Raw genomic sequence first — 24,646 nt, 5'->3', positions numbered from 1 at the left:
AGTATTTGGTCAGAAACAAAATTTAATCTCAATACTTTGTAATATATCCTTTGTTGGCAATGACAGAGGTCAAACGTTTTCTGTAAGTCTTCACAAGGTTGCCACACACTGTTGTTGGTATGTTGGCCCATTCCTCCATGCAGATCTCCTCTAGAGCAGTGATGTTTTTGGCTTTTCGCTTGGCAACACGGACTTTCAACTCCCTCCAAAGGTTTTCTATAGGGTTGAGATCTGGAGACTGGCTAGGCCACTCCAGGACCTTGAAATGCTTCTTACGAAGCCACTCCTTCGTTGCCCTGGCGGTGTGCTTTGGATTATTGTCATGTTGAAAGACCCAGCCACGTTTCATCTTCAATGCCCTTGCTGATGGAAGGAGGTTTCCACTCAAAATCTCACGATACATAGCCCCATTCATTCTTTCATGTACCCGGATCAGTCGTCCTGGCCCCTTTGCAGAGAAACAGCCCCAAAGCATGATGTTTCCACCACCATGCTTTACAGTAGGTATGGTGTTTGATGGATGCAACTCGGTATTCTTTTTCCTCCAAACACGACAAGTTGTGTTTCTACCAAACAGTTCCAGTTTGGTTTCATCAGACCATAGGACATTCTCCCAAAACTCCTCTGGATCATCCAAATGCTCTCTAGCAAACTTCAGACGGGCCCGGACATGTACTGGCTTAAGCAGTGGGACACGTCTGGCACTGCAGGATCTGAGTCCATGGTGGCGTAGTGTATTACTTATGGTAGGCCTTGTTACATTGGTCCCAGCTCTCTGCAGTTCATTCACTAGGTCCCCCCGTGTGGTTCTGGGATTTTTGCTCACCGTTCTTGTGATCATTCTGACCCCACGGGGTGGGATTTTGCGTGGAGCCCCAGATCGAGGGAGATTATCAGTGGTCTTGAATGTCTTCCATTTTCTAATTATTGCTCCCACTGTTGATTTCTTCACTCCAAGCTGGTTGGCTATTGCAGATTCAGTCTTCCCAGCCTGGTGAAGGGCTACAATTTTGTTTCTGGTGTCCTTTGACAGCTCTTTGGTCTTCATCATAGTGGAGTTTGGAGTCAGACTGTTTGAGGGTGTGCACAGGTGTCTTTTTATACTGATAACAAGTTTAAACAGGTGCCATTACTACAGGTAATGAGTGGAGGAAAGAGGAGACTCTTAAAGAAGAAGTTACAGGTCTGTGACAGCAAGAAATCTTGATTGTTTGTTTCTGACCAAATACTTATTTTCCACCATAATATGCAAATAAAATGATTAAAAAAACAGACAATGTGATTTTCTGGAATTTTTTTTCTCAGTTTGTCTCCCATAGTTGAGGTCTACCTATGATGTAAATTACAGACGCCTCTCATCTTTTTAAGTGGTGGAACTTGCACTATTGCTGACTGACTAAATACTTTTTTGCCCCACTGTATATACAAAATATTTGCACACATATGATGATCCCAACACCAAAAAAGTTCTTTATACTGAATAGGCATATTCTTTTTTCTGTGTGGGGGTCTCGGCTGTCACTATGTCAAAGATACCCAGTGATGTTCTTTTTCAGGTATTTCCTCCATCACAGCCGTAGCCATCAGAATGCTCAAGATGTCCCACGAATGCCCAGGAAGAACAGACAATAATGGACATAGGTACGTTCAAGACAAATACTAAAATAATAAAAATAAAGAACACACAAATTAAAATCCAGACACAATGAATCAAAAAACAGACCTGACAAAAGTAGTTTATAAGAAGGACGCAAAACTCAATTGCTCATTAAGGCCTTGTGGGGACATAGTTCCTAATACCGTAATCCAACGGCATTCTAATTGTGCGAGTTTTTTCTTAAGGTCCCCACCTCTTATGCCACTCCTAACGTGATCAATACCACAGACCTTCAACTCCTTCACAAGGCCTTAATGAGCAATTGAGTTTTGCGTCCTTCTTATAAACTACTTTTGTCAGGTCTGTTTTTTGATTCATTGATTCAAAAGACACAGGGTTAAGAATCTCCAAGATCTTATAAGGACCGATGAACCGAGGCTTGAACTTAGGAGAAGAGACCTTCATAGGGACAAAACGAGAAGACAACCACACCAAGTCCCCAACACCAAGTCGGGGACCCACGCGGCGACGGCGATTAGCAAACTGCTGAACCTTCTCCTGAGACAACTTCAAATTGTCCACCACCTGATTCCAAATCTGATGCAGCCTGTCCACCACCACGTCTACTCCAGGACAATCCGAAGGCTCCACCTGACCAGAGGAAAAACGAGGATGAAACCCTGAATTACAAAAGAAAGGAGAAACCAAAGTAGCAGAACTAGCCCGATTATTAAGAGCAAATTCCGCCAGTGGCAAAAAGGCAACCCAGTCATCTTGATCAGCAGAAACAAAACACCTTAAATAAGTCTCCAAGGTCTGATTAGTTCGCTCCGTCTGGCCATTCGTCTGAGGATGGAATGCAGACGAGAAAGACAAATTAATGCCCATCTTGGCGCAAAACGTCCGCCAAAATCTAGACACAAACTGGGATCCCCTGTCAGAAACGATATTCTCCGGAATCCCATGCAAACGAACCACGTTCTGAAAAAACAAAGGGACCAACTCAGAGGAGGAAGGCAACTTAGGTAAGGGTACCAAATGAACCATCTTAGAAAAGCGATAACACACTTTTTCTGTGAGACAGGAAGATCTGAAATAAAATCCATGGAAATGTGCGTCCAAGGCCTCTTCGGGATAGGCAAGGACAACAACAACCCACTGGCCCGAGAACAGCAAGGCTTAGCCCGAGCACACACTTCACAAGACTGCACAAAGGTACGCACATCCCTTGACAAAGAAGGCCACCAAAAAGACCTGGCCACCAAGTCTCTAGTACCAAATATTCCAGGATGACCAGCCAACACAGAAGAATGGACCTCGGAGATGACCCTACTGGTCCAATCATCCGGAACAAACAGTCTTTCTGGTGGACAACGATCAGGTCTATCCGCCTGAAACTCCTGCAATGCACGTCGCAAGTCTGGGGAGACGGCGGACAATATTACCCCACCCTAAGGATACCAGTAGGCCCAGAGTCTCCAGGAGAGTCAGGCACAAAACTCCTGGAAAGAGCATCTGCCTTCACATTCTTTGAACCTGGCAGGTATGAAACCACAAAATTGAAACGAGAAAAAAACAATGACCAACGAGCCTGTCTAGGATTCAGACGCCTGGCAGACTCAAGGTAAATCAGATTTTTGTGATCAGTCAAGACCACCACACGATGTCTAGCACCCTCAAGCCAATGACGCCACTCCTCAAATGCCCACTTCATGGCCAAAAGCTCCCGATTACCCACATCATAATTGCGCTCGGTGGGCGAGAATTTTCTAGAAAAGAACGCACATGGCTTCATCACCGAGCCATCGGAACTTCTCTGTGACAAAACCGCCCCCGCTCCAATCTCGGAAGCATCAACCTCAACCTGAAAAGGAAGTGAAACATCTGGTTGACATAACACAGGAGCAGAAGAAAACCGGCGCTTAAGTTCCCGAAAGGCCTCCACAGCCTTAGGAGACCAATTAGCAACATCAGCACCCTTTTTAGTCAAATCGGTCAAAGGTTTAACAACACTGGAAAAATTAGTAATGAACCGACGATAAAAATTAGCAAAACCCAAGAACTTCTGAAGACTCTTAACAGATGTAGGTTGTGTCCAGTCACAAATAGCCTGAACCTTGACGGGATCCATCTCAATAGTAGAAGGAGAAAAAATGTACCCCAAAAAAGAAATCTTCTGGACTCCGAAGAGACATTTTGAGCCCTTCACAAATAGAGAATTGGCCCTCAGAACTTGAAACACCCTCCTGACCTGTAGAACATGAGACTCCCAGTCATCAGAAAACACCAAAATATCATCCAAATACACAATCATAAACTTATCCAGATATTCACGGAAAATATTGTGCATAAAGGACTGAAAGACTGAAGGAGCATTAGAGAGTCCAAAAGGCATTACCAAATACTCAAAATGGCCCTCAGGCGTATTAAATGCGGTTTTCCACTTATCACCCTGCTTTATCCGCACAAGATTATACGCACCACGAAGATCTATCTTAGTGAACCACCTAGCCCCCTTAATGCGGGCAAACAAATCAGTCAGTAAAGGCAATGGATATTGATATTTGACTGTAATCTTATTCAGAAGGCGATAATCTATACAAGGCCTCAGGGAACCATCTTTTTTAGCCACGAAAAAAAAACCTGCTCCCAGAGGAGACAAAGATGGACGAATATGTCCCTTTTCCAAGGACTCCTTAATATAATTCCGCATAGCAGTATGCTCTGGCACTGACAGATTAAATAAACGACCCTTAGGGAACTTACTGCCAGGAATTAATTCTATAGCACAGTCACAATCCCTATGAGGAGGGAGTGAATTGAGCTTAGGCTCCTCAAAAACATCCCGATAGTCAGACAAAAACGCAGGGACCTCAGAAGGAGTAGATGAAGCGATTGAAATCAGAGATGCATCATCATGAACCCCCTGACATCCCCAGCTTAACACAGACATTGTTTTCCAATCCAGGACTGGATTATGAGTTTGTAACCATGGCAGACCAAGCACTAGTACATCATGTAAATTATACAGTACAAGGAAGCGAATCACCTCCTGATGAACGGGAGTCATGCGCATGGTCACTTGTGTCCAGTACTGCGGTTTATTCATAGCCAATGGTGTAGAATCAATCCCCTTTAAAGGAATAGGAACTTCCAGAGGCTCCAGACTAAAACCGCAGCGTTTGGCAAATGACCAATCCATAAGACTCAGGGCAGCGCCCGAATCCACATAGGCATCGACGGAAATGGATGACAGTGAACAAATCAGAGTTACAGACAAAATGAACTTAGACTGCAGAGTACTAATGGCAAAAGATTTATCAACCTTTTTTGTGCGTTTAGAGCATGCTGATATAACATGAGCTGAATCACCACAATAAAAACACAATCCATTTTTCCGCCTATAATTTTGCCATTCACTTCTGGACTGAATTCTATCACATTGCATAGTCTCAGGTGCCGGTTCAGAAGACACCGCCAACTGGTGCACAGGTGCACAGGTTTGCGCTCCCGTAAACGCCGATCAATCTGAATGGCCATAGTCATAGCCTCATTCAGACCTGTAGGCGCAGGGAACCCCACCATAATATCCTTAATGGCCTCAGAAAGACCATCTCTGAATTTTGCAGCTAGGGCGCACTCATTCCACTGAGTAAGCACCGACCATTTCCGAAATTTTTGACAATATACCTCCGCTTCATGATGCCCCTGAGAGAGGGCTAATAAAGCCTTTTCAGCCTGAATCTCCAGGTTAGGTTCCTCATAGAGCAATCCCAGTGCCAGAAAAAATGCATCCACACTGAGCAATGCAGGATCCCCTGGTGCCAATGCAAATGCCCAATTCTGAGGGTCGCCCCGCAGGAAAGATATCACTATCTTAACCTGCTGAGCGGGGTCTCCAGAGGAGCGAGATTTCAAAGAAAGAAACAATTTGCAATTGTTCCTGAAATTCAGGAAGGTAGATCTATCTCCAGAAAAAAACTCTGGAATAGGAATTCTAGGTTCAGACATAGGAGTGTGACAAACAAAATCCTGTATGTTTTGAACTTTAGCAGCAAGATTATTCAGGCTGGAAGCCAAACTCTGGACATCCATGTTAAACAGCTAAGGTCAGAGCCATTCAAGGGTTAAGAGGAGGTAAGAAGCAGCTAGACAGCAATTAAGGGCTAGGCAGCAAAACTCTGAGGGGAAAAAAAAAAAATTTCTCCTCAACACTTCTTTTTCTCCTGCTTCAGCCCAAACAATTAACACTTTGTGGGCCGGCTATACTGTCATGTTCCCAATGGTAGGGAATCTGAACAACCGAACACGGGCAAAAACAGGACGAGCTCTAGGGTGATGGAACCTGAGCTGACCGTGATCCTGAACCTCAACACACACAACTAACAGCAGCCGGGGAGCGTTCCTGGGGGGACTCTAGACGCCTCGCGCGAGCCGGAGATCTAGCTTCCCCTATCAGAAGAATCACAGACCTCGCTTGCCTCTAGAGAAATATTCCCACAGAAATAGCAGCCCCCCACATATAATGACGGTGAAATGAGAGGAAGGCACAAACGTAGTTATGAAAACAGATTCAGCAAATATGAGGCCCGCTAAACGCTAGATAGCAGAGGATACAAAAGGTGAACTGCGCGGTCAGCTTAAAACCCTTCAAAATACCATCCTGAAATTACTTTAACTCATGTGCCAACTCATGGTACATGAGTGGTAATTTCAGCCCACTAGAGCAACCAGCAGCAGAGGATTACATATCTGCAAGCTGGACTAAAAACATGAAAGCAAACAAGAAACAGGGAAATCCAGACTTAGCTTGTCTTGCAGACTTTAGGAGCAGGTAGCAAAGGTAACAGAGACACACTGATACATTGATAGCCGGCGAGGTAATGACAGGAAAGCCAGGTTAAATAGGAAACACCCAGCCTCTGATGGACAGGTGGGAACCCGAAACCACAACCCACCAAAGTCACCCAGTACCAGTTGTAACCACCAGAGGGAGCCCAAAAACAGAATCCACAACAATGCCCGTGGTGTAACTTACAGTGGTTTTCTGTCCTACGTACGTGAACTCTATGTGCACCTTGTCCATTTATGTATATGTATTTGTGTGTATTGCATATTTATAATAAAATTGGTATTTTTAGTCAATTATGCCTTTGGGTGTATATCTACTCCAGGTTCTTTGTAGGATATATTTTCATATATCAACAGAAAATGCTGACAGGATCACTGATAAAAATGAACAAAGCCTGTTTGAGCCCTAACTTTTCAACATCACCAGATGACAGTAGCACATAAAGTGTTTTTAATCTACAATATTTGAATGAGGCTCTCCAGTTGTTGCCTTCAAGGGTCTATGGATGACCCTGCTTATATTTTTTTCTGGCTTTGCACTGTGTGCAGAGCCTTTATGAATGTAGGAGGACCACAACTATGCTTTCTTAATATTTGAATGAGGCACTTCAGTTGGTGCCTTCAAGAATGTATGGATGACCCTGCTTGTAATTTTTGGCAGGCTTTACACTATTTACAGAGCTTGTATGAGTGTAGGAGTACCATAACTACACTTTGTTCACAATATTTGAATGAGGCGACACAGTTGGTGGCTTCAAGGGTGTATGCATGACCATGCTTGTAATTTTTGTCAGGTTTTGCACTGTATGCAGAGCTTTTATGACTGCAGGATTATAACAACTACACTTTGTTCACAATATTTGAATGAGGCACAACAGTTGGTGCCCTGAAGGGTGCATGGATGGTCCTGCTTGTAATTTTTGGCAGAAGAAAATATAATGGGCACACTGTAGAGTTCAATGAAGAAGGTGCTGGCTAGACATCCAACGTCAAATACACAGAAAATAGCCGCACTCAAGTCTTGGAAATGTGAAGATTTTTCTTTTGTTTTTATTCAAGTGTACAGGCACCATCAAGTGATTTTTACATAGATAACAAGTGGTTGCGGACCATAAGGTAGGGTGACGTTTCGACCTGGCACGGTCTTTTTCAAACCCCACTTGAGTAAGAGAAATGGTAAAAAAGGAGAGGAAAATAGGAGGAGAGTCCCCAAGGACAGCTCACGGTAGACTCCAGGAGTAAGGTGTCCGTCTTATTGGTGGTGCACCACCAATAAGACGGACACCTTACTCCTGGAGTCTACCGTGAGCTGTCCTTGGGGACTCTCCTCCTATTTTCCTCTCCTTTTATACCATTTCTCTTACTCAAGTGGGGTTTGAAAAAGACCGTGCCAGGTCGAAACGTCACCCTACCTTATGGTCCGCAACCACTTGTTATCTATGTAAAAATCACTTGATGGTGGCTGTACACTTGAATAAAAACAAAAGAAAAATCTTCACATTTCCAAGACTTGAGTGCGGCTATTTTCTGTGTATTTGTAATTTTTGGCAGGCTTTGCACTTAGTACTCTAGGAGTCCCAATTTTTTGGCACATCTTGCTTCTTTCATGAATTACACTGAAATTGCCAATTTTTAATAGAAATTACAGTTTGGTTTATCGCTCTGGCAAGTCAATGACCTTGGTTATGTCTCCCCGGTTATGTCTTGATTATGTCTCAGCATGCGTGCCTGACCCTTGGGATCGGCAACTGCAGCACCAGTTTCTGCACTGGAGTGGTACCTGGTGGCTACCTGCCACACAAGCCTAACCTCATCAATAGAGGCTCCAGTGAACACCAGGTAGCCACTTAGCTAAGTCCCTTCCTGAGCAGGTCCAGCCCTATGGTACAGTGGGTCCACAAACCACGTGCTCCACTTGCAGGTGTGACAATATCTCAGTAACATAACAATCTGTATTCAATTAATGCAGATTTAAAAAGGATATTGAAATTAAAGTTATGATCAGTCCTGTGGAGAAAGAAGCATTTATCTGATAAGATATATTACAAAGTTTCTTATTTTCATGTGGACTATAAATTTATAAAATTAAAATTAAAATGCCAGTTACTCTTTAAGCCTTCCCACCAACCACTACTTCCACAATTAGACCCCAATGTGACGTTAGTCACTAATCTTGGATAAGCCATGAGGCTTGGGTAATCAAGAGGACTGGGGTCTAATACCAAGAGGGCTTGTCGTATACAAAGGGGTAAGACAAAAGGCATAGTCAGGTCACAGTCCAGAGTCAGAATTCCAAGCTCAGGACAACATTAGTAGTCAATAGACAAATCCAGGGTCCGGCAGCAAAAATGTCCAAATGTCACAGTTCAGAGCAAGGCACAGAGGAGAAGCCACAAAGAGCTTGAAGCCATGGTTGTCAGCTATCTGGAACAGACAGCTCAGTTAAGTAGTTAAGCAATAACCTGGAATAGGGAACACCTGAAGGAAGTTCAGCAACTTCCAGTCCCAGATTGGACAGCTGTGCTGCCAATCAAAACATTTACAGTTCAGCACACTCTCTCACTAGATTGGACGACTGAGCTCTTAATCAACATACTAACACTTAAACTTTACCCTGCAGTAGATTGGACGACTGAGGTGTCAGTCACAATGTCAGTCACTGTGCCCAAGATACACTGAGCAGAGGAACCATGACACACAAACTCATGAAGAAGACATAGTTGGAAATCCAAGCACAGAAATTACTTTGCCAAAAACACCAATTTCAGTGTCAAAAATGAAAATTTTGAGCATGTGTATGGTGGAGTTGAGTTCACCATCTTAAAGGAAAAATACCAAATGGCACATCTACTATTCACTGAATGCGACCAACCTCTTTTGCTTTCATATCATTCTCCTTCCAGTAACAAACTTCATAGTGATAGCTGAAATTGTACCGAGTAATTATATTATTCTTCCAGCTGATTTCGAAATCTTTTCCTTCAGCTCTTTCCTGAGCGATGAGTCTCCTGGGCGGCAGTTTTACTGTTATAAAAAAAAGTAACAGGACATGTATGCATATTTAGGCTACCAAAGAGTATAAGTAGTACATACAGAGCTGCATATCAGTTTTAGTTACATTATAAAGCAGCATGTAGGCTCTTTCTGTACAGATGTGTCTATCCTTAGTATCTATTATTATTGTTGTCTATCCTTGCTATGCTGTAATGTCTTTTGTCTGTACAAGTCCCCTCTAAAATGTAAAGTGCTGCAGAATATGTTGGAAATATAGAAATAAAATTATTTTATTATCCTTAGCTTTTCTTAATTGTGGCGAAATGGGTTGCCCCACATTGGACATTTATGGCATATCGATAGTTTATGTCAAATTGAACTAACATTTGGGTGAATTTAGGTCTGTAAATTTTCCCCTATATGTGGCGTTGTTACCAGACATGTGACTTTAAAGATCTTAAACATGGCTCCGCCAATGAGGAGCCAATTGTTAATTATTTAATTGATTGCTACTAAAGTCGCTAAAGTAACTCAGCAAATTCACTTCATAACTTACTGTTCTTGCAGAGACTAAAATATATATTAGAGGTTTTTGGGTCCGTTGGTCTAATACTGATATTACGAAAATGAATAGGAATTTTCAGATGGTCAGCTGTAAAGTTACAGGTGCAATTAAGGTAGATATCAATCTTCGGCCAACATCTTGGCTGACAAGCTTCCTCGCTAAAAAAAAAAAATTGAAGAATTTCAGTTCTCCTGGTAAATATAAAACATATGACAACAAATAATGTTAGCTGTTTAATCCTTTTACATGCTCCGCCATGCATATGCATCATGGCTTAAGGTGCTGATGTACGGATGGAGTACTGGAGCTGAGCCTGCTCCATACAGGGAAGATCCTGGCTGAAATACATAATTAGCATCTGCCCTTAAAAGTAGGGATCAGAGACACCACAAACCTCTGCTGTTTAACTCAATCAATGACAAAAGTATTTAAATAGTATATCCACCAGTCTCCTGCAATACAAACACCATCTTTGCCATCTCAGCACTCCTCAAAAGCTCCGCTATAGGCTCAAGTGAACTTGTCAGCAGGATTGTGCTCAGTAAACTACAGACACTGTCAGGTTGGTGCTGTAATACTGATTAAAATGATACATTGCTTGATGAAATCCGTCTTGTGGTTGTTGTTTAATCTGTATTTCCAGCTTTCAGTTAATGAGATTCTGGTGCTTCGGTGCGGCCTGTGGGAGGGGCTTTATGTGGTGCTCTGCTTACATATGCATTTTTTGGGGCTTATGATGACAGGTCTCTGATCCTTCAGTGACCTGTCGCCTTTTTTCACATAGTGCATATGATATTGTGAAGTTACAAAAAAAATGTTACATTCATTAAAATGGCGTTGCAGCATGATACATGCCTAATATGCATATATGCATTTATGCTTTAGTCCTATACTTTCGTGGGAAAATTTTTATTATCCTGATCAAAACGAATATAGATGCTGCTGATACGTGCCACTGCTAATGCTTTTTTGCTGGAGAAAAAACGAAGTCAGGTTCCATCAAAATGGCTAGGGCACCGCCATTGGCGCCATTTTGATGGAGCCCCAATTTTTTTCCTCTAGCAAAATAGTGCTGGCAGCGGCACCTGCGCTGCAGCATCTATTGTACTCCAATAGATGCTACTGCACAGGCGACACCGCCATTTTGATGGAGCCAAATTTTCTTTTCTCCAGCAAAATGGAGATCATTTTTTTTCACCACAATACTATATGACTTAATCATAAATGAATATATGCATATTAGGCATATATTATGCCACAGCACAGGCACCACCGCCAGCACCATTTTGATTAATGTAAATTTTTATTTGTATCCCCACAAAATTATATGCAGTATGTAAAATAGGGGGCAGGTCACTGAAGTTAGTATCAGTGACATGTCATAAGGCAATACAGATTAATATATAAGCAGAGCACCACATAAAATCCCGCCCATAGGCCCACCCCGAAGCAGGAGAATCTCATTACCTGAAAACTGCAAACACAGATTGAACAGCAACCACAAGATGGATTTCATCAACCAAGGTATGATTTTAATCAGTATAACAGCGCCAGGCTGACAGTGTCTGTAGTTTACTGAGCAAAATCCTGCTGACAAGTTTGCTTTAAGTTCAGTAAAGATCTCCATTTATACAGTGTAACAACCCTGCTGGCATCACTGCATGGCCTCCCATCCCCCACCTGTATTACACTAAAACTCACTTCTCTGGGCCTCCTTCTGACTCCTCTCTGCTGCCAGCTCCATGCTGTGTGCCTCATGTCTGCTGCTTGCTCTGTGCATGTTCTGTCTGTGTGCATAGGGGGGTGGCGCCGGCAACTCCTGTGTCTTATTGAGACTGTATGCACCTTGCTATCGCCATGAGGCTTCCTGTATTGGTGGGGGCCTGTGCAACTTACTCCCTCAGTCAGTTCTTAGCTGCTGAGGTGCCAGGTCCTGTCTCTGTTACTCTTGTGTCCGCCACCCAGGGGGGGCATTGAACCCTGGTCTCTGTCCTGTGTTTGCCACCCAGTAGGGCTTATTACCCTGGTTTGTGTCCTTGTGTAGCCACCCAGTGGGGCTTCGAACCCTGGCCTATGTCCGCCACCCAGTGGGGCATCGTACCCTGGCTTGTGTCCGTATTTCTGTGCCTTGTCCCATCCCTGACTCTGTCTTTGTCTAGTCCTGTTCCTGTGTTTGTTTATATCCCTGTCTTGGTTTGCTTTCTCTGCTGTGCGTACTCTGTGTCTTGATTTGCACTGCTCTGCATTCTTTAGCTTTGCTCTCTCTGCACTCTGTCTTGCTTTGCTCTGCTTTCAGCTCTGCTCTCTGCGACCTTGCTTTGCTCCTTGCTCTGCACTCTGTGGCTTAGCTCTGCTTTCTGCTCTGCTCTCTGCGACCTTGCTTTGCTCCTTGCTCTGCACTCTATGGCTTAGCTCTGCTTTCGGCTCTGCTCTCTGCAACCTTGCTTTGCTCCTTGCTCTGCATTCTGTGACCTTGCACTTCTCTGTGATTTTGCACTCAGCTCTGCACTCTGACTTTGCTCTGCTCTCAGCTCTGCACTCTGTGGCTTTGCTCTCGGCTCTGCTCTCTGTAGCTTTGCTTTGCACTCTGACTTTGCTCTGCTCTCAGCTCTGCACTCTGTGGCTCCGCTCCCTGCAGTCCTACCTTGCTCCACTTCTTGCGGTTCTTTCCTGCTCCACCTCCTTCATCTCTGCTCTTAGCTCCACCTCCTGCATCTCTGCTCTTGGTTCCGCCTCCTGCTCTTGGCTCCGCCTCCTGCATTTCCACACTTGGCTCCACCTCCTGCTTTTCTGCACTTGGCTCCACCTCCTGCTCTTGGCTCCGCCTCATGCATTTCAGAACGTGGCTCCACGTCCTGCTTTTGGCTCCACCCCCTATGTTTCCGTGCTTGGCTTCGCCTCCTGCTCTTGGCTCTGCCTCCTGCATTTCTGTTCTTTGCTCTAGCTCCTGTGCTTTCACTTTGCATCTGCTCTTGCGGTCTTTCTCTACCTATTCATAAGTCCTCCAGTCTGAACAGGTTCTTACCTGTTTTACATACCTGCCTGCAGACCGGTCCCTACCGGTTCTTCCAGAGTACCAGCCTTGTCTGCCAGTCCTGCTAGAGCCAGCTTTATCTGCCTGCCAACCAGGGAGCCAGCCGAACCCGCCTGCCTGACAGTGTCTGTTGCACCCATCCACCTGCCTGTGTCCCAGCCGTGACCGCCTGTTTGCCAGAGTGCCAGCCATGCCTGCTTGCCTATCTATGTTCTGTTCCCCGGTGGGATCAGCAGTTACAGCCAGACACCGCCCTGGAGTGGTACCTGGTAACTTCCTGCCGCAGAAGTCTGACCTCAACATCAGAGGCTCCAGCGAATACCATGGAAGCTACTTAGTTACGCCCCTTCCAGGGTAGTCTGGTCTGTGGCACAGTGGGGCCACACCCCCGCACCAACCAGTTGGGGCGCAAGCGTGACATACAGCAACCAGGAACCATAATGAAAGCTGCAATACAAATCCAATAAAGATAAAAGAAATCATGCAGGGAGACACAAAAATCCATGGGTGATAAGCTAAAAGACATTCATCATTGATAGACAGGGAAACATAAGGAGAACCAGAAGACAAACAGAATAAGTGAAACCTCCAACACCCTCAAACGTGGATGAAAAGGAAAAGGTGCTGGGGAGGAAACTCACAGATTTGCAGCAGGAAAAACATCTGAGGCTTAGAGTACAATATAACCCCTAGCTGTAGAGCTGGAACTCCAAACAACAATCAACTAGGATGTATAGCCAGCATGTGAGGGCAGTGAAAGCTGAACATATGAAGCCCATCACAAAATGTGTTAGGAAAGAATCAAAAGGGAAAACTGAAAACACCTAGAGAGAAGCCAACCAAGAAAGGAAAACAAAGGTAAAAATAACCATCAGCATTTGGACAGAGACAATCAGAGCTGTAGCTCAGCAGAGAGGAAACCGACCATACAGCAAAAAGTCACTGCATCGAATCCTGAAACCGAGCTATGACTCATAATTGGTATTGCAGCATCTATAAAAGTCCAGTCCATCTAAATATAATATTTTTTAAGACATATAAGAAGATTTCAAAACTCAGTTTTTTCAGTCCACCAAATTCTCTAAAAAATGCAATTAAAAGTAATAAATATGTTATATGTACCCCAAAATTGTAACAATCAAAACTATAGCAGACACACAAACCCTCACACAGTTACATCAGTGCAAAAGTTAAAAAAAAGTTACGTATCTCATAAAATAACAAATATTTTTTTTTACTTTTTAGAAATTACAGAATTTTTTTACTGCTAAAATATATTTGAAAAAATTCATAGAAGTTTGGTATAGCTGATCTGCTGAATCACGTTGCCTGGTTATTTTTACTGCACTATGAACTTTATAATAATAATACCTCAAAACAATTATGGAATTGCATTTTTCACAATTTCATCCCACTTGAATTTTTTTTTCAGTTTTTCAGTGCATGTTAAAGTAAAATGAACAATGTCATTCAAAATTACAATCAGTCCTGCAAAAATAAGTCTTCATACAGCTAGATAGATGGAAAAATAAACAAAGCTACGGAAGAAGAAGCACAAAAACACGAAAGAGCAAAAATGAAAAATCAGCTAGTTCGTAAGGGTTTAAGGGAAGGTTATCATCGCAACTACCCATCTCTAAATGAAAAAATGTCTATAACGACATCTAAGAGAAGGACCATGGGGAGCCACAGACTTTCACATCTCTGCTCAGACCTGCTTCAGCGTTGTCTCTCTCTGTTGCTAGGCACCTGCAGATTCATCCTGCAGGAAGCACTGGTCATAGAAGATATGATAAGGTCAACAGTGCAATCATGCAAAATGTATGTGTGCTGTCCAGCTTAACATGCGTAATCAACACTCTGCTGTGACCAATCCAGCATTACATCACCTTGCTCATACTTCCAGCATACTGACGGGAGTTGTAAAGTATTTCTTTGCTTAATCTTTGTGACTGTGACCAGGGCTGCCACTAGGAATTTCAGCGCCCCATACTGGCAAAATTTTCGGGCCCCCTTGAGACTCTACCCAGGCTCCACCTCACCTCCGCCTCCACACTTTGAACCTTCCACAGTCACACCGTCCACATAGTCACCACTTGAGCTCAAACCTGAGCCTGTCCCTGCACTCACCTAACGCTCTATATGGGTCCTTCCCTCCACCGCCATCAGAATACTTCATCCCTAGTAGTCACCTATTACTGTCCTAACTAGTGCACTGGCCAGCAAGGAGCACTAGCCTCACCTCTGCAGATAATACACACAGGGGGAAGTGACAAACACCAAAGGGACAAGGTGAAAAAATCACCACACTTAGCTTATGAACACCACTGCTAAGTTCCACACCACAGATAACAGCAGCAACTGGACTCCAATTATCAGACGTGGCTGACACAAGAGAGCTGCTCCTGCTAGACTGGTCTCCAGAAAAAACTGAATCACCAACAGCCAGCTGATGCATCAGGTGACCTTTTAAAGGATGGTGGGAGTGGTCACCACCTGCATCAGCTGACCCAGCAGCACTGCAGTAACACCAGATAGTCAGCGGGGGGGAAACTGGCATTTATCCCTGATGGTACAAAAAGAAAAAAGTATTACATTAAGTGGAACTAGAGCTGCCACAAATCAAAAAATGGATCATGACTCCCCCTTAATCATTTGCAGCCCCTCCATATTGTGCAGCCCCCTTCATCATTTGCAGCCTCCCTTCATCATGTGCAGCCCCCTTCACCATGATGTGCAGCCCCCTTCATCATGTGCAGCCCCCCCTTCATCATGTGCAGTGCCCCCTCATCCCCTCCTCATGCATTTAATTCATTTTATAAAGAAAAAAGTTTTACATACTTACCTCATAAGCGATCTCAAGCAGGCGCTGCTCCGTTTTTGGTCACAGTGTCCTTGTACATGTCATTGTGTACATGATGACATCATCGCATACGCACCAACACCTGAACAGAAGTCCAGGGAGGGCAGAGGGAGTCAGAGCTGCACAGCAATCAAGGTAAGATGGATGTGCACAACTCCAAGAAAGCTACTGGGCCCCGGCACTGATGTGTGTGCCGCAGGCTCACATCACACAGCACATTAGTGCATGATGGGGCCCTGTGAGCAGAAGCACAAGAGGTGGGGTCCTGCAGGCCCCCTGTGTGCCACTGCTCATCGGGCACCATACAGTAGTAAGGGCAGTAATGCCCTGATGGCAGCCCTGACTGATGTTAGTCACTACTCACAGACAAGCTGTGAGGCAGGGTAGTCAAGACATCCAGAGGTCAAACACCAAGAGAGCTAGTATATAATAAGGGGAAAGGCAGTGGCGAAGTCAGGTCACAGACTGAAGTTAGAATTCCATTAGTGTAGCGAATCAATATAAAGGTGCTAGGAAATGGATGGTCAAAGGCAAATCCAAGGTTGGGCAATAAAGATCAGAATACAAGAACTCAGAGCACACAGCAAACAAACACTACTTGAGCTAAGCTACAACTGGCAATAATTGGAGACAGAGAACCAGCTGGATAGTCAGGTAATCATACTGAACAGGAGACACATGGATGAAACCCCTCATGCCCCGGTTCTGATTGGGCAGCTGGACTGTCACTCAAAACACTGACAGCTCAGCACACCCCAGCCTCCGATTGGATGACTGAGCTGTCCATCACCATACTGACAGCTTAGCTGTCATGTCGGACGCTATTCACACTAGGGCGTCCGACAGATAGCGGTAATTCCACATTCGTCCACTATACGTCCTGTGTTGTGAATTTGGTTTTTGGGCTCCCCCGGTGGTCACTGGTGGTACTGGACTTGTGTGCTTCACTTTCTCTGTTCACCTGTTTCCATCAGGATATGGGAGTATCCTATTTAGCCTTGCTGCTCAGTTATTCTAGTGCCGGCCATCAATGTAACCAGAGCCTTTCTGTTGCATGTTCCTGCTTCTAGACTACTATCAGCTAAGTTGGACTCTTAGTCCTAAGTTTGTTTTGCATTTTTGTTCCAGTTCACAGTTATGTTATTTTTCTGTAGCTGGAAGCTCTTGTGGGCCGAAATTGCCACTCCGGTGTCATGAGTTGACACATGAGTCTTAAAGTAATTTCGGGATGGTATTTTAATAGGGTTTTCAGCTGACCGTGAAGTTCCCTATTGTATCTTCTTGCTATCTAGTAAGCGGACCTCGCTTTGCTGAACCTACCTTCATACTGCGTATGTCTTTTCCTCTGAACTCACCGTCAATATATGTGGGGGGCTTCTGTCTCCTTTTTGGGGGAATTTCCCTAGAGGTAAGCCAGGTCTGTCTTTTCCTCTATTAGGGTTAGTTAGTCCTCGCTGGCGCTAGGCGTCTAGGGATAATACATAGGTACGCCACCCGGCCACTGTTAGTTATGTGGTAGGTTTAGCTCACGGTCAGCTCGAGATTCCATCACCCAAGAGCTGTTCTGTTATTTATGTTCTCTGACGTTCCCTTGCCATTGGGAACCATGACAGTATGGCCGGACCAGTGTTAAAACCATTGGCAGAAGAAAGGAGAGAAAAAGAAGTCTGCAGATTTTTTTTTTTTTTTTTTTCCTCTGAGCTTGCTCTATAGTTGACTTAGTTGCATTTCTGCTCTAATTGCAGCCTTTGTCTCTCTCTCTCCTTCTAATCCTTGAATGGCTCTGATCTCACCTGATTAAAATGGATCCTCAGAGTTTGGCTACAGGTTTGAATAATCTTGCTACGAAGGTTCAAAATTTACAGGATTTTGTTATTCATGCTCCTATATCTGAACCTAGAATTCCTATACCAGAATTTTTCTCCGGGGATAGATCTCGTTTCCTGAATTTCAAAAATAATTGTAAATTATTTCTTTCCCTGAGATCTCGCTCCGCTGGAGATCCCGCACAGCAGGTTAGGATAGTAATTTCCTTGCTGCGGGGTGACCCTCAAGACTGGGCATTTGCATTGGCACCCGGGGATCCTGCGTTGCTCAATGTGGATGCGTTTTTTCTGGCTTTGGGGTTGCTTTATGAGGAACCTAACTTAGAGATTCAGGCTGAAAAAGCCTTGATGGCCCTATCTCAAGGGCAAGATGAAGCTGAAATATACTGCCAAAAATTTCGTAAATGGTCTGTGCTTACTCAGTGGAATGAGCGCGCCCTGGCGGCGAATTTCAGAGAGGGTCTCTCTGATGCCATTAAAGCTGTTATGGTGGGGTTCCCTGCACCTACAGGTCTGAATGAGTCCATGACAATGGCTATTCAGATTGATCGGCGTTTGCGGGAGCGCAAACCTGTGCACCATTTGGCGGTGTCTTCTGAGAAGGCTCCAGAAAATATGCAATGTGATAGAATTCTGTCCAGAAGCGAACGGCAGAATTTTAGGCGAAAAAATGGGTTGTGCTTCTATTGTGGTGATTCAACTCATGTTATATCAGCATGCTCTAAACGTACAAAAAAGGTTGATAAGTCTATTTCAATTGGCACTTTACAGTCTAAGTTTATTCTGTCTGTGACCTTGATTTGTTCATTATCGTCAATTACCGCGGATGCCTATGTCGACTCTGGCGCCGCTTTGAGTCTAATGGATTGGTCCTTTGCCAGGCGCTGTGGGTTTGATCTAGAGCCTCTGGAAGTTCCTATACCTCTGAAGGGTATTGACTCTACACCATTGGCTAGTAATAAACCACAATACTGGACACAAGTGACTATGCGTATGAATCCAGACCATCAGGAGATGATTCGCTTCCTTGTGTTGTACAATCTACATGACGTTTTGGTGCTCGGATTACCATGGTTACAATCTCATAACCCAGTCCTTGACTGGAAAGCAATGTCTGTGTTAAGCTGGGGATGTCAGGGGGCTCATGGGGACGTACCTTTGGTTTCCATTTCGTCATCTATTCCCTCTGAGATTCCGGAATTTTTATCTGATTATCGTGATGTTTTTGAGGAGCCTAAGCTTGGTTCACTACCTCCTCACAGAGATTGCGATTGTGCCATAGATCTGATTCCGGGCAGTAAATTTCCAAAGGGTCGTTTATTTAATCTATCTGTACCTGAACATGCTGCTATGCGAGAATATATTAAGGAGTCCCTGGAAAAGGGACATATTCGTCCTTCTTCATCTCCCTTAGGAGCCGGTTTTTTCTTTGTATCTAAAAAAGATGGCTCTTTGAGGCCGTGTATTGATTATCGACTCTTGAATAAAATTACAGTCAAATATCAGTATCCTCTGCCACTGCTTACTGATTTGTTTGCTCGAATAAAAGGGGCTAAGTGGTTCTCTAAGATTGATCTCCGTGGGGCGTATAATTTGGTGCGAATTAAGCAGGAGGATGAGTGGAAAACCGCATTTAATACGCCCGAGGGCCATTTTGAGTATTTAGTAATGCCTTTTGGTCTTTCAAATGCCCCTTCAGTCTTTCAGTCCTTTATGCATGACATTTTCCGTGAATATTTGGATAAATTTATGATCGTGTATCTGGATGATATTTTGATTTTTTCGGATGACTGGGATTCTCATGTCCAACAGGTCAGGAGGGTTTTTCAGGTTTTGCGGGCTAATTCCTTGTGTGTGAAGGGTTCTAAGTGTATTTTTGGGGTTCAAAAGATTTCTTTTTTGGGGTACATTTTTTCCCCCTCTTCCATTGAGATGGATCCTGTCAAGGTTCAGGCTATTTGTGATTGGACGCAACCTTCTTCTCTTAAGAGCCTTCAGAAATTTTTGGGCTTTGCTAATTTTTATCGTCGATTTATAACTGGTTTTTCTGATGTTGCTAAACCTTTGACTGATTTGACCAAAAAGGGTGCTGATGTTGCTGATTGGTCCCCTGCTGCTGTGGAGGCCTTTCGGGAGCTTAAGCGCCGCTTTTCTTCCGCCCCTGTGTTGCGTCAGCCTGATGTTACTCTTCCTTTTCAGGTTGAGGTCGATGCTTCCGAGATCGGAGCTGGGGCGGTCTTGTCGCAGAAAAGTTCCGACTGCTCCGTGATGAGACCTTGTGCGTTCTTTTCTCAAAAATTTTCGCCCGCCGAGCGAAATTATGATATTGGTAATCGGGAGCTTTTGGCTATGAAGTGGGCTTTTGAGGAGTGGCGTCATTGGCTTGAGGGGGCTAGACATCAGGTGGTGGTATTGACCGATCACAAGAATTTGATTTATCTTGAAACTGCCAGGCGCCTGAATCCTATACAGGCGCGCTGGTCATTGTTTTTCTCTCGGTTTAATTTTGTGGTCTCATACTTACCAGGTTCTAAAAATGTGAAGGCGGATGCCCTTTCTAGGAGTTTTGAGCCTGATTCCCCTGGTGATTCTGAACCTACAGGTATCCTTAAGGATGGGGTGATATTATCTGCTGTTTCCCCAGACCTGCGACGGGCTTTGCAAGAGTTTCAGGCGGATAGACCTGATCGTTGCCCGCCTGGTAGACTGTTTGTTCCTGATGATTGGACCAGTAGAGTCATCTCGGAGGTTCATTCTTCTGTGTTGGCAGGTCATCCCGGGATCTTTGGTACCAGGGATTTGGTGGCTAGGTCCTTCTGGTGGCCTTCCCTGTCTCGAGATGTACGAGTTTTTGTGCAGTCTTGTGATGTTTGTGCTCGGGCCAAACCTTGTTGTTCTCGGGCTAGCGGATTGTTGTTATCTTTGCCTATTCTGAAGAGGCCTTGGACTCACATCTCTATGGATTTTATTTCTGATCTCCCTGTTTCTCAGAAAATGTCTGTCATCTGGGTGGTGTGTGACCGTTTTTCAAAGATGGTTCATTTGGTGCCCTTGCCTAAGTTGCCTTCCTCATCCGAGTTGGTTCCTCTGTTTTTTCAAAATGTGGTTCGCTTGCATGGTATTCCGGAGAATATCGTTTCTGACAGGGGGACCCAGTTCGTGTCTAGATTTTGGCGGGCGTTCTGTGCTAGGATGGGCATTGATTTGTCTTTTTCGTCTGCATTCCATCCTCAGACTAATGGCCAGACTGAGCGAACTAATCAGACCTTGGAGACTTATTTGAGGTGTTTTGTGTCTGCGGATCAGGATGACTGGGTTGCCTTTTTGCCGTTGGCGGAGTTTGCCCTCAATAATCGGGCTAGTTCTGCCACTTTGGTTTCTCCTTTCTTTTGCAATTCGGGGTTTCATCCTCGTTTTTCTTCCGGTCAGGTGGAGTCTTCGGATTGTCCTGGAGTGGATACTGTGGTGGATAGGTTGCATCGGATTTGGGGACAGGTGGTGGACAATTTGGAGTTGTCCCAGGAAAAGACTCGGCATTTTGCTAACCGCCGTCATCGTGTTGGTCCTCGTCTTCGTGTTGGGGACTTGGTGTGGTTGTCTTCTCGTTTTGTCCCTATGAGGGTTTCTTCTCCTAAGTTTAAGCCTCGGTTCATCGGCCCGTATAAGATTTTGGAGATTCTTAACCCCGTGTCCTTTCGATTGGACCTCCCAGCATCTTTTTCTATCCATAATGTCTTCCATCGGTCATTATTGCGCAGGTATGAGGTACCGGTTGTGCCTTCCGTTGAGCCTCCCGCTCCGGTGTTGGTTGAGGGTGAATTGGAGTACGTTGTGGAGAAGATCTTGGACTCCCGTGTTTCCAGACGGAGACTTCAGTATCTGGTCAAGTGGAAGGGCTACGGTCAGGAGCATAATTCTTGGGTGACAGCCTCTGATGTGCATGCCTCTGATTTGGTCCGTGCCTTTCATAGGGCTCATCCTGATCGCCCTGGTGGTTCTTGTGAGGGTTTGGTGCCCCCTCCTTGAGGGGGGGGTACTGTTGTGAATTTGGTTTTTGGGCTCCCCCGGTGGTCACTGGTGGTACTGGACTTGTGTGCTTCACTTTCTCTGTTCACCTGTTTCCATCAGGATATGGGAGTATCCTATTTAGCCTTGCTGCTCAGTTATTCTAGTGCCAGCCATCAATGTAACCAGAGCCTTTCTGTTGCATGTTCCTGCTTCTAGACTACTATCAGCTAAGTTGGACTCTTAGTCCTAAGTTTGTTTTGCATTTTTGTTCCAGTTCACAGTTATGTTATTTTTCTGTAGCTGGAAGCTCTTGTGGGCCGAAATTGCCACTCCGGTGTCATGAGTTGACACATGAGTCTTAAAGTAATTTCGGGATGGTATTTTAATAGGGTTTTCAGCTGACCGTGAAGTTCCCTATTGTATCTTCTTGCTATCTAGTAAGCGGACCTCGCTTTGCTGAACCTACCTTCATACTGCGTATGTCTTTTCCTCTGAACTCACCGTCAATATATGTGGGGGGCTTCTGTCTCCTTTTTGGGGGAATTTCCCTAGAGGTAAGCCAGGTCTGTCTTTTCCTCTATTAGGGTTAGTTAGTCCTCCGGCTGGCGCTAGGCGTCTAGGGATAATACGTAGGTACGCCACCCGGCCACTGTTAGTTGTGTGGTAGGTTTAGCTCACGGTCAGCTCGAGATTCCATCACCCAAGAGCTGTTCTGTTATTTATGTTCTCTGACGTTCCCTTGCCATTGGGAACCATGACAGTTCTGTGGCGCCGGCTAGACATTATCCAGGTTGTCCAGGGTTAATCTAGCTGGTAATCGGGTTGGAGGCTGGGTCACGCCCGTGGCCTTTAAATAGTCATTCTGGACTTTGGGCGTCGCCGATTATAGCTTGTGTCTTGTGCCTGGTGATCTCGGTCTGGAGTGGTGGTCTACGAGAAGAAATATTGTATCTGGTAGTGTATTATCCTTTGTCATATTTCTCCTTCCTATATTTGTACTTGTATTTGTTTTGCCCTGTGCACATTTTAGTGTTTTCCTGTGTGACTGCGGTGTGGTGCGTTTTTAGTTTTCCCTGTCTGTGCTTTCTGTAGGGGTTGGTGTGTGGTCTAATCACTGGGTGGCGGGTGGAGGTTTCAGCATAGGACTGAAACGGGAGTCAGGGTCAGGCCTGGCAGCCCAGACAAGCACACCATCAGTGTAAATTCTGGGAGAGGGACAGACAGGGTTTTCCCTAGTCTGAGGGATATCGCAGGGGCCCGGGTAATCAGCTGTAGTCTACCCAGTACCCGCATGACATTAGCAGGCCCAGACCTAGATTGGACAGTGCCCTGGTGTTTTTCCTGGTTTTCTGGCCCTTGTCCTGCTTATGGCCATGACTTTTTTGTGCTATATCCCTCCTGGCTGTGACCTTTGCTAGCCTGACTTCACTTTGACTGACCACCTAGAATTTGACCCTGACAGTTAGGGCTGTATTTTCATTCCAAGTGTAATCCAACAAAATATCAGTTCATAGTCAGAGTATGGGACTTTGCACATATCCAGTTTTTTTCCTCGGCCCGTGTCTATCTGTCTGAGGAAAAAAGTAGCAGCATGCAAGCTGTAGCTGAATCACACTCTACCATGAAGTCAATGGGTCCTTCATAAAAATCAGGCCAAACTCGGATGACATTTGAGTGAGGTTCGATTTTCACTGACTGACATAATGAAGAAGATGGAGACTTTTTTTTCCATCTTTTCCACATCCGAAAGAAGCTGATATCATTGTGACCACACTTTGATCAAACTCTCATCAGATTGTGATCAGAGGATCATTAGCATAATTAACCCCATTCTCTCGGATGAAAGAACATACGCTGGTGTGATTCTAGCCTCACCCCGAGTATTGTTTTGTCTTCCAGTTCTGTCCCTCATTCTGCCCTTCCTGCAAGTGACCCACTGGTTTGACCATCCTCAGGCTGCACTCGTGGCTAGCATCAACTCAGTGGACACAGTCAAGTGGACCCAGCAGTAAGAACAAATCACTAGGTTATTGGTTAAAGATTAAATGCTAGACTAAATACTCTAGTAAATGCAATTTTTTTTTTACTTACTTTCCAAAGTCATTCCGATAATACAGACTGAAGTCCACAGAGTCGGCAACTTCCTGCCTCACCTCCCAGAAACAAATAATCATTTCATCATCAGAAACTTGACAGTGTAAGTTTTGGGGTTTAGCTTCATCTGCTACAAAAATATAGATAAGGAGAAAGAAAGAGAAACAACAACAATGTTACAATAGTCCACCTTTGCTTCACTAATATTATCTGCCTTATGTCGGAACGTATAGCATCTATAGTGCCTATACCACCACTTGTCTCGCATTGGAACATTATTTAGTTCCCACGCTTATCCTCACATTTCTGGTAGGTGGAAAGCATTGCTGCCATTTATTTTACTATTGAACTTACATTACCCATAACTTCCATCTCCTTACTTCCTGTCTACTTTTCCAGCGCATGCCCATTGTCTCTCCGGCAGATCCATCATGGTGTACGGTGAACACCTCGCACATGTGTTGGCATTTATTGAAACATCAGTAAGTGCACTTATGACTATTTATAATTATTATTATTCATTTTTATAGCGCCATTAATTCCATGGCACTTTACATGTGAAAAAAGGGGCATACATAGACAAGTGCAATAAACAAAGTAAATAATAAAAATAATAAAGTACCTTACTTAACTTACACTGTACTGATGACCCCTGATGAAGCTACACTTCATAGCGACAAGCGTTGGGTTAAGGCTCAACTTCGGATATTGCATATTTTCTATTTGTACGTCCTCCGGTTTTTTATAAGTACTTAGTGTGATACTGATTGGTATAATTTAAATCTATTATCGTTGGATTTGTATCAGAATTTTT

At 44.4% G+C, this 24,646-nt stretch overlaps 1 protein-coding gene across 2 annotated transcripts in view; it reads right to left on the bottom strand.

The window, feature by feature from the left end:
* Positions 1-24,646, bottom strand: part of LOC143773300 (cytokine receptor common subunit beta-like) — a 113,984-nt gene that overhangs the window by 19,903 nt on the left and 69,435 nt on the right. For both annotated transcript variants that reach the window (XM_077260784.1, XM_077260785.1), the window contains exons 5-7: positions 23,830-23,962; positions 9,999-10,165; positions 9,321-9,472 (exon numbers count right to left, since the gene is read on the bottom strand). In XM_077260784.1, coding sequence (XP_077116899.1) covers positions 9,321-9,472; positions 9,999-10,165; positions 23,830-23,962 — 452 coding nt within the window. The remainder of the gene's footprint in view (positions 1-9,320; positions 9,473-9,998; positions 10,166-23,829; positions 23,963-24,646) is intronic.

The sequence above is a fragment of the Ranitomeya variabilis genome, chromosome 5, assembly GCF_051348905.1.
Source record: "Ranitomeya variabilis isolate aRanVar5 chromosome 5, aRanVar5.hap1, whole genome shotgun sequence".
NCBI lineage: Eukaryota > Metazoa > Chordata > Amphibia > Anura > Dendrobatidae > Ranitomeya > Ranitomeya variabilis.
The sequence above is the reverse complement of the archived record's forward strand: the minus strand, read 5'-3'. Positions and strand labels throughout refer to the sequence as shown.